We start from the raw sequence: 10,931 nt of genomic DNA, 5'->3' as shown, positions 1-10,931 counted from the left end.
GGATCTGGTTTCAATTTTACTTCAGACTGGTTTTGGTTTGGATACTTGTTTTTGATCGGATTTTATTTAGATATTGAAAAATTCAATTGGATTAGGATTTTGTTTCTATGTTAAAATATTTAATTAGTTTAATATTAGATTTTAAAATGAAACAAATATCGTCAAATGAATTTATCAAATCATAATTAAAACTTGATAAACAATGAACTTGATTGAATATTAGTTTATCCAGGATACAAATAAAGTATTATTATCATCAAGTGTAAATATTACAATTATAGAAAAATTATTAAGGACACACCTATTAAATAATGTTTAATAAATTTTATTATAGAATATATATACTCTTAAAAGTATACTACACTTAACTTTTCTTTACAGAATTACCATATATGCGTTTGATTTAATTTTTACACAAATATCATATATGTGATTGATTTTATTAGTTGATTAACATGATTAAGAAAAACTAATGATTAATAAATGTTAAATAAATAAATAAAAGTTTGACAATTAGGAATTAAAAAAATATTTGTTACACTACAAGAAAAACAGGGTCATACAACGGTTTATAACCGTTGTATGTCATGCTGGGATTCCGTTGAATATCGAGGTGATATCTGATAGTATTTCCGACAACGGAAATGAGACTGTTGTTGGACGTTCTCTACAACAACAGTTTAGGTCAGTTGTCTAAGAGTTGGTAACACAACAGTTCTAGAATGAAATCCAATGTTGAAATCTGTTTCAAACAATTGTTTAGGTAAAAAACCAATGTAGAAAACTATTTCAGACAACAATGTCTGTAGTTTAGACAACAGTTACTACCTGTTGTTCTTTGCTCACATAAATAAATTCTTTATTACCACAACGCTTTGAGATATCAGAACTATTGTAACAGTTGAATAAAAACAACCGTATTGGCCTAAGGCTGTTGTTAGAAAACCGCTCAAACAACATTTTCTTAAGAAAAGAACCCTTGTTGTACAATATGTAAGACAACAGTTTCTATGAAAAAAATTAATGTGTCAGTTTCTGTTCCACAACTGTGTTTTACAACATCTACAAGGATTTCATGTTTAAGAAATCTTACACAACAACTTAAGAGTACAAACCATTGTGTAATTAGTATTGTACAACTGCTATTTCGTAGAACACTTGTTGGAACTCATTTGAGACGACATTGTTTTGTTGCAAATCCATTGTTGGATACTTTTTAAGACAATAGTTTTATTGAATAACCTGTTGTATCAATTGCTTCACACAATAGTTTATTTGATAGAATCATAAGAAAAGATGCAGACAACAATGGTGTCATACATTAATTGTGTTGTAGGTATTTTTTTCATAAAACTGTTTCTTTGTTTGTACATTGTGTGAATATTTAACTGACAATAGTTTTACAACTTTCACCCATTGTCTTAGTTAGTTTCACGCAACTGTTATTCAAATTTTGTCGTTGTGTGCATACATAACCGACACTGGTTTTATAACTTTTAGCCATTGTCTTAGTTATTTTCACTCAATTGTTATGCAAATTAGATACAGTTGTCTAAAAATTGAAGATACATTAGTCTCAAACAATTCGAAAAACCAGCTTCTTGTGATCTATAAAACTTTTGCAAAAATTTAGATACTTTTACCTAATCCCATCCATTTACAAACATCCAACAAACATTACAAACTAACAATTCAACCATACCATTCAACCAACAATCACCAAATAGTTCACAAAATACCATACCATACCTAGCTAATACCATTCACAAGATACCATACATACCATTCACCAAATCCCAACCAAAATAAGTTAAATCCAACAATTCAGTAACCAAGAAAATCCCCCCACCCAACCAAGTTTACAAACCAACAATTCAACCCGGAGAAAAGTTTAATCAAAAGAAACCAACATAGTTCTATTTGGAATCTACCTTCACGCACCAAGACCTAACATGCATAACGTTTCATAAAATATTTAGCGAATTCAATCTTGATTTCGCTAATGTTGTCTTATGTATACGCCAAGTTGCTCCTACGCATCCACTGAAAAATGGACCATATTTTTGTAAGTCAGGTGTCTTAGCAACAAAGACAGTTATTGTCAAAACTTAACAAAAGTGAAACTCACCTTATTTGCGAAGTCAAGATCCTTGTCCTGAACTATTTCTTTCATGTACCTCATAACAAAGAGGCCGCAATCTTTAGTCCCTGCCTGCACCGGAACTCCCTAAAATTCCAAAAGAAAATATAACTACACAGTTGAATATATGATTTCTATATTTGATAGGAATAGAATATGAGATAATTTATTACCGCCATGTTCTCCCATACAATTTTCTTCTTAACAACCTTCTTCTGATCCTCTTTATAAAACCTGATGGCACTGTAAGCAAACAATAATTATCGACAAATATACTAACCACGATAAAATAATTCCAGTAAAGTTAATAAGTGAAGAAATGATGTGAAACTCACTTATCAACAACCTCTACCCATTCGCCATTGGCAATGCGTCGTTTCAGAGGGTCCATGTGATAGACAATCTCTGCCTCGGGATTGGCAAGCGTCAATGTCCAGTGGTTCCTACGAAAGCATAAAAGAGATCAAGTATAAAAATTGAGTAGTAATCTATCATCTCAACTCAAGTAGTAGGCTTAAAATTAAAATAATAATTAAATTTTATCTCCAGTAATCTTGATTAGATCACTGGCTTACATGCAAAAAAAAAGTTCCTAATTATTATACTTATTAGCTAGCAGGCTGTTGAAATCAAACAATTGTTTCTAGTCTAGACTTAATGTAAATACTCACACATCATTATACGGCATGAGAAAGTATTGGCCTTTCCTAGCATCCTTAAATCGCAAAGCAAGTGCTCGCGACCTCTGACCGACATTTCCACAGCCAAGAGCACCAATCGTGCTTGGATCTACGAATGCTATCAAGTTGGCCATTTTATGTTTTTGCACATAGTCATTCAAGAAACTGCATATAAATTTACGCATTACTGAGATTAAGTTTTCATTCAAGCAGCAAGTAATTACGAAAAATAAGAAAAATTCACTTACTTCATATAAATGCAGATGACAGACCCTGCCATTTCCCCTCCAGAGCATACCGCGTGTATATCAGATATGAAAATGGCTCGCTTCTTCGTAGATCCAAAAGCCTCTTCGCTTAGCTCAAAAGAAACTGTTTGACCATCACGCAAGGCGTCTTTTGCCCAGGTCCACAAATGTTTCAATTCCGATGGATAATTTGCACCCATCGGAACAACAAGCTCTGGTTGAATATCCTGAACCAGTTTATATGTCTTCTTTGCTTTCTTCCCAGGACCTTTTTTGCCTCTCTGAAAAATTAAAAAAATAAGCACTTCAAATTAGTAAAAACATAATCAAACATGTTAAATATACAGACCGGACTTGAACAAGTTTAATATATAAAGATTTAATTCTAACCTTTGGATCATGCACAACTTTGGTTGTGTTACTTTTTTCCACAACAAGCATGTCCCTCGGCCATGCAACAAAGGTTCCCACGGCCTGTAGCACAGTAACAATTTCATCACCAATGGGGAATGGTATCTTCGCATCACTTTGTAGAACTTTAGTGATGGATACTCTTGCATTCTCTCCTGCCAGCCTTACTCCGTGTATAGTCTGCTCCAGTCCTTCAACAACGGGGACTTCGTCAATTTTTGCATAAGCCACAATATTGCTTATGGACCCAACTGCTAGTTGGCATTCATTATTCTCAGAAGCTACCACTTTCCTTTCATCTGTGAATTCATTTTTATCAATCTCCATAACATCAACATCCTTCACAATAACTGGTTCACCAGTATTATGAAAATCTTCAAGTTCTTCCGCAGCCATAGCTTTGTCACTTTTTTCCTTTTCATCTTCTGGGACATCGTCAACACATATCTTCCTTGCCGCTTCAGGTTTATCAAGATCCTGATCAGTAGCTTCATCCTTAGAATGAGAGCAACTTGCTTGATGGGAAGCATGGAATGGACTACCCTCACTTGGTACAACCTTTCAATAACTCAATTTTGAGTTTTTCCATTTCAGTAGCCCAGAAAGCATCTCTCTCTTTAATGATCCTCGGAGTCTCCTCTGCCATAAACTTTTGAACTCCTTCACGTATCTTTTCAACCATTGTTTTTGCTCTTTTTTGTCTTGGAAGATCGAAGTAAACAGACTGCCTCACATGCTTTCCTTGGCCACGCACTCTTCCTCCGTGCTCAGCCTTTCCAAGCGCCTTTGTTAACACGTCATCAACACCTTCAGCAACCAGTGTACCCTGCTTAACCTCCTCCTTCAACCGGTCCTAAAAAATAACCATCAAACAGAAGTATTTAATATGAGGTTATATTTGATTGACTGCTAAAATATAAAAATTAGATTTAATAAAGACAGTCTGGTAAAGCCGATTCAGTTCTGCTCATTGTTGTGAGATATTATTCATAGATAGTATAGAATTTAGTAACTTACAATTTCCTTAGCTTTTTCTTCAACATCATCACTTAAAAACTTTCCAGCTTTGTCTTTCCTAGCTAACACCCAAGTCATCGACCTATCCACCTCCTCTGTTTCCGGATGAGATTCACACTGCATTCACATATAGAGGATGATCACCTTAGTAAAAATATTATCATGCTTTATAAATAGAATGAATGCAAAAAGTGGGACTGTTGATTATTTTTTACTAACCCATTCTTGTTCAAGGTTAGCATAACCTTTTCGCGACAAGCGATGCGGATACTTAATCAACTGACTTTTTTGTTGTTGTTCTTCATGAATTTTCTGCATGACATACACCAATGAGGTTATAGTACAACATTAGAAATCAAATTGGGTGTATTAGAAATTATAGATAGTTGTTATTACCTACAATGCTACTAAAAGAAAATAGCACATTAAAATTATTCTATGATGCTTGTTCTGATGTCAGGACATCTACAGTAGTAAAAAATAATATACTGAATTAACTTAACATAAATATTCATCTCTTACACTGAATTAACTTAACATAAATATTTCATCTCCTACAAGGTGACTTTAAAGAGACAATCCTGTGCAGCAAAAATTTACTAGACAATACCTTACTCTGAATATTCATAGGCTTATTTGAGCAAAACTATTTATTAGACAATACCTAATTAGATTAAAGATAACATGCCACATTTATTGGGTTATTTGAAAAGTCAGATGCTAAGTGCAGACACACCTGAAACTCTGCAGATGTGCGATCAGCCACAAATATGTCCCAATCAGACTTTTCTATGAACGAATAGTCCGCGGGAGGATAGATCAACATCTCTGGTTGATCCACATAGGGTAAAATGTAGTGTTTGGTCAGCCGACATTTAAACTCTCTCCACTTCTGACCTGCTGAGTTCAACACCATCCTCTTAGCTGTCTGGGGTACAATAAAAGCCATCTGCATATATCCCCGACCAACCAAAGTAGAGTTAGAACACAAATAAGTGAATGAATAACTATTAAACGATTACAAATAATTTAATTCAACCTGCACACAATCCCAAATCTTATTTTTCGTGTCAACTGGCACATCCTTCCAAGTATCATGCCAGATTGGAGGTTTAGTTCTTGCTAAAACACCAATATATGACTGCATCTCTGCCCCTTGAACACCAAGCGGCTCTCCTTTTGCATTGAAAGGGACCTTTAGCCTGACACCCATCATCTTCCGTCTAATAATTCTGTGCATTGTCACACATCCACGCTTCAATAATTTAAGTCCTTGAGTTTGGTTTGGTATGGTATCAGCCTTGGCTCGCTTCTTTTTCTTATTCAATTGATTTTGTAATTTTTCAGAGATTGGTTTCTTCTTTATTGATGCCTCTCCTGTCGATTTGTTTTGGCTATTTTCGCTCTCGTTGTTCATGGATCGTGTTTTTCTTAAAGCCCTTAGCACGTTCATTGTGGCTGGATGGGGTGAAGATCGAGTGGACTTCGCCTTTGAGGAATTCTTTCTCTTTAAATTAGTCATTGTCTATACAATAAAAAATGAAACACCAAACAAAACTATTCAGTGTACTAAAGAGATCATTTCAAGTGAATTCCCTGATACCAAACAATATAAGTAATGACAGATTTTCTCACAATTCACATGGTAGCAAACGATATAGTAATGACAGATTGAAATAGTATAAGTACTGAAGATATCATTTCAAGAGATAAAACCCCGGAAACCCCATATATCAAAACCCATATATGAAACCCCAAATATCAAACCCCAAATATGAAACCCCAGATATCAAACTCCATATCTCAAAACCCAAATATGAAACCCCAGATATCAAACTCCATATCTCAAAACCCAAATATGAAACCCAAGATATCAAAACCCAAATATGAAACCCCAAATATCAAGCCCCAAATATGAAACCCCAGATATCAAACCCCAAATAGATATATGCACTCCCCAAACATGCAGTCCACATAAACACATACATGCATACATCACTAAAATAAACCCTAAAATACTTGTAGAAAATTACACTAAAAATACAAATAAACCCTAAAATAGATATATGCACTCCCCAAACATGCAGTCCACAGAAACACATACATGCATACATCACTAAAATAAACCCCAAAATACTTGCAGAAAATTACACTAAAAATACAAATAAACCCTAAAATAGATCATCACTAAACTCTTTACAAAAAGACCCAAATCAAATAAACCCTAAAATAGATCATCACTAAACTCTTTACAGAAAGTCCCAAATCAAACACAATAAGAATGTACCTTAAAACTCGAGAGTCGAGAGTGAGTGATGATTAGCTGAGAGTGAGTGAGCCGAGAGTCGGAGAATGGTGAGTGAGTCGAGAGTCGGAGAATGGTGAGAGAGTCGGAGAATGGTGAGAGAGTCGGACAAGTGTGTTTAGAAAAGTGTGTTTGGACAAGCGTGTTTGAGAAGGGTGTTAGACTGTATTAGCGAAATGTTTGTGGGAAAAAACGGGGGAACGAAAAATCGAAATAAATTGAAAATTTGGGGCATTTTAGCATAAATCGGACGGATTTTGGTACCCTTAATATGTGAATTATTCTAAATTGGATATTCTAAATTCATATATTATTTGACTATCTCGTTCTTAAAAAGTTCCAATTTCAAAAATATGTAAATTCTTGTTACAAGATATGATTACAGGGCGTGTCCTCACGGGATTCTGTGTATTCGGTTAAAATACTATCTCGTTCTTAAAAGATTCCCGTTTCGAAAATATCTAAATCCTTGTTCAAAGATAAGATTAAAGGGCGTGTCCTAACGGGATTCTGTGTATTCGGTTCAGATACTATCTCGTTCTTACAAGATTCCCGTCTCGAAAATATCTAAATCCTTGTTACAAGATATGATTACACGGCGTGTACTCACGGGATTCTGTTTATTCGGTTAAGATACTATCTCGTTCTTAAAAGATTCCCGTTTCGAAAATATCTAAATCCTTGTTACAAGATAAGATTACAGGGCGTGTCCTCACGGGATTCTGTGTATTCGGTTAAGATACTATCTCGTTCTTAAAAGATTCCCATTTCGAAAATATTTAAATCCTTGTTCAAAGATAAGATTAAAGGGCGTGTCCTAACGGGATTCTGTGTATTCGATCAAGATACTATCTCGTTCTTACAAGATTCCCGTCTCGAAAATATGTAAATCCTTGTTACAAGATATGATTACACGGCGTGTACTCACGGGATTCTGTGTATTCGGTTAAGATACTATCTCGTTCTTAAAAGATTCCCGTTTCGAAAATATCTAAATCCTTGTTCAAAGATAAGATTAAAGGGCGTGTCCTCACGGGATTCTGTGTATTCGGTTAAGATACTATCTCATTCATAAAATCCTTGTTTAACATGTTACTCGGACTAGAGTATTAGTACGTCTTTTATGCTTCGAGTATAGGACGTACTGAATAGAACTTTTGTTACTGATACGATTTGCTCCGTACTAATTTTAAAATATTTTTTTCGAAGATCTAACCGTACGGATGTCAGGATATATCAATATTAGTCATGTGCAATTTTTGTCAAATTTTTTTATGCTTATTATAACAAAACTACTCATAATCATAATTCTGTCTTATTATAAAAAGGTCTTTTTTGTCCTCTAGTGTTTAATAGACAATGGTTTTGTAACAGTTTAGTTGTCTCAAACCGTTATCTATTGTGTTTTGAAAATTTTAAAACTAAGGAGGGAAACGAAATTTTAAAAGAAGTGGGAAACGAAATTTTTGGGGGAACTAATTTATTTTAAAAAAACCGTTGTCTAAATGGAAATAATATCTAATTCGTATTGACGGCCAAGATCTAGATCGGTTTAAATCCAACGATCCATAGTAATTTGATTCATTTTTATTTTAACTTTTTTTTAGTTTAATTGTCCTACAACAGTTTTTTATGTGGAGCCGTTGTTAAGATTGTTTCCTTACAACCGTTAATTAAACAGTTGTGTAACAGTAAAGACTAAAGCGTATAACCCTTATCAAAATCTCCTTACAGCAGCCGCATCTCATTTATTGTGTCTGAATCTCCGAATCTTCAATCCTCCAAATCTCCACATCTTCAATTCTCCAAATCTTTGTCTTCATCTTCAATTCATCTCATATCTCCACATCTCCACATCTTCAATTCTCCGAATCTTCATCTTAGTCTTACACATCTCCATTTCATATCTCATCTTACACATCTCCATCTCATATCTCATCTTACAAATCTCCATCTTATATCAAAACGGGATTCACGGTTATTTTCGAGGTATTTTATTTGCATTTTGATATATTCTATAATTTTGTTTTAATACTTGTAATATGCATTTGTTGAGCCTGGCTGAGGTTGTAAAAGTAGGGGTTTTGATTAGGCATAGTATTAGGCTGCTCAGTTGTATGATTGTTTCATGGGAGATAATTTATTGGGGTTTTATTTGCAGTTTGCCATGTTTGTTTTCAAAAATGATTTGGAGCAATTTAACTTTTTATGCTTATATATGCCTATTCTTGGATGATATTTATAGTTTGTTTATTATGTTGAGAATTTTTGATTATATATAGTTTGTTCATTCTGTTAAGAATAGGTAGAATTTTAATTTTAGGCATGAAATTCGGATATGAAATTTATTTGGCACTCAATTTGTTCTTTAATCTGCAGAAGGTCGTCTCCCCCTGAATCATTGGAATATGGATAGATCATGGTTGAGAGCTGATAGAAGAACCAGAGAGTATCAATTAGGTGTAGAAGAATTGTTGATGTTTGCTTTTGAGCATGGGTGTAATGCAAAAAAACTAAGTTGTCCATGTTTAAAATGCGCACACACTAAATCATGGAAAGCTCAGACTGTTAGAAACCATCTTTTCCAACATGGTATTGATGAAACTTACACGCGTTGGATATGGCATGGAGAGAAAAATTTAGCTGGGACTCCTTCTTTAGATGAGACAGACAGTACTGGATCTGATGGCCACGTCTACAGAGCAATGGATGGTGGTGATGAAGATTATTACAGTTCTTCGGATTCATCAGATTTTATTAACCATGTTCAAAGTGAACAAGAACCTCTTTATCCCGGATGTGAGAGTCACACTAGGTTAAGAGCGTTAGTTAAACTGTACAACTTGAAAGCAAAGCATGATATGTCTGATTCATGCTTCTCTGAAGTTTTAATTTTGCTTGGTTCTATGCTTCCAGAAGGTAACACTATCCCATCCTCCTTTAATGAAGCCAAAAAAACCTTATGTCTGCTAGGAATGGGGTATGAAAAGATTCACGTATGTCCAAATGATTGTCTTCTATACCGTGGCGAGAGAGATGAGGATGAAATTGTTTGCCGCATATGTAAGGCCTCAAGGTGGAAATTAAACAAGAAAGGAGAGGAACTTGAAGGGGTCCCTGCTAAGGTTTTATGGTATTTTCCGTTGATACCAAGATTGAGAAACTTATTCAATACAGATCACATTGCAAAGAACATGACATGGCATGATACCGAGCGACAAAAAGATGGTAAATTGAGACATCCAGGAGACTCAAAAACATGGAAAGATGTTGACCAAAAGTGGCCTGAATTCGCATCAGAGACTAGGAACCTTCGACTAGCTTTATCATCTGATGGATTCAATCCTTTCCACGGAAATCGTACTGATCACTCAACCTGGCCTGTATTATTATCGATTTACAATCTTCCACCCTGGCTTTGTATGAAGAAAAGATGTATAATGCTTTGCTTGTTGATATCTGGCCCGACTGAGTCAGGAAATGATATTGATGTGTACCTCCAACCGCTTTTAGAAGATTTACAGGAGTTATGGAATGGGAAGCAAGTGTACGATGCATATAAGAAAGAGTTTTTTATGCTTAGGGGAATTTTATTATGGACAATAAGTGATTATCCGGCTTTAGGTTGTTTGTCCGGCAATGTCACTAAAGGGTATAATGCTTGTACAATTTGTGTTGATCAAACAAATGCTACAAGGCTGGTTAATTACCACAAGACAGTGGTTATGAGGCATCGGAGGTGGTTACCAAGGCAGCATCCATATAGAAGGCAAAAATCAGCTTTTGATAACACTGTGGAGAAGGGCGTTCTCCAATTCCTTTAACTGGAGAGCAAGTTTTTGAAAGAGTACAACATCTAAGGAGCCATGTCTTTGGTAAGAAACAAACCCAACCTCGATGGAAGAAGGGTGAACCTCGACCCATATGGAAGAAGGTTTCTATATTCTTCCAACTTGAGTATTGGAAGTTTTTGCCAGTTAGGCATTGCCTCGATGTAATGCACATCGAGAAAAATATCTGTGAAGCTTTGGTTGGTACTCTACTCAATATTCCAGGAAAGACTAAAGATAGAGAGTCTGTCCGTCTTGACATGGCTGAGATGGGAATAAGAACGGAGCTGAGGCCAAAAA

The 10,931-nt window shown here is 35.1% G+C and overlaps 1 protein-coding gene across 1 annotated transcript; it reads left to right on the top strand.

Moving 5' to 3' along the window:
- The first annotated feature begins 9,209 nt into the window (after window positions 1–9,209).
- On the top strand, window positions 9,210–10,625 carry LOC135149420 (uncharacterized). The gene has a single exon (XM_064085136.1). The coding sequence runs from the start codon at window positions 9,210–9,212 to the stop codon at window positions 10,623–10,625; it is 1,416 nt and encodes a 471-aa protein (XP_063941206.1).
- The last annotated feature ends 306 nt before the right edge of the window (window positions 10,626–10,931 follow it).

Source organism: Daucus carota, chromosome 9 (genome assembly GCF_001625215.2).
Source record: "Daucus carota subsp. sativus chromosome 9, DH1 v3.0, whole genome shotgun sequence".
NCBI lineage: Eukaryota > Viridiplantae > Streptophyta > Magnoliopsida > Apiales > Apiaceae > Daucus > Daucus carota.
This window is presented reverse-complemented; position numbering and strand designations above follow the sequence as displayed.

What these genes read in the sequence shown, in the direction of transcription:
- LOC135149420 (XM_064085136.1), top strand. Translation starts at nt 9,210, where the DNA reads ATGGATAGATCATGGTTGAGAGCTGATAGAAGAACCAGAGAGTATCAA.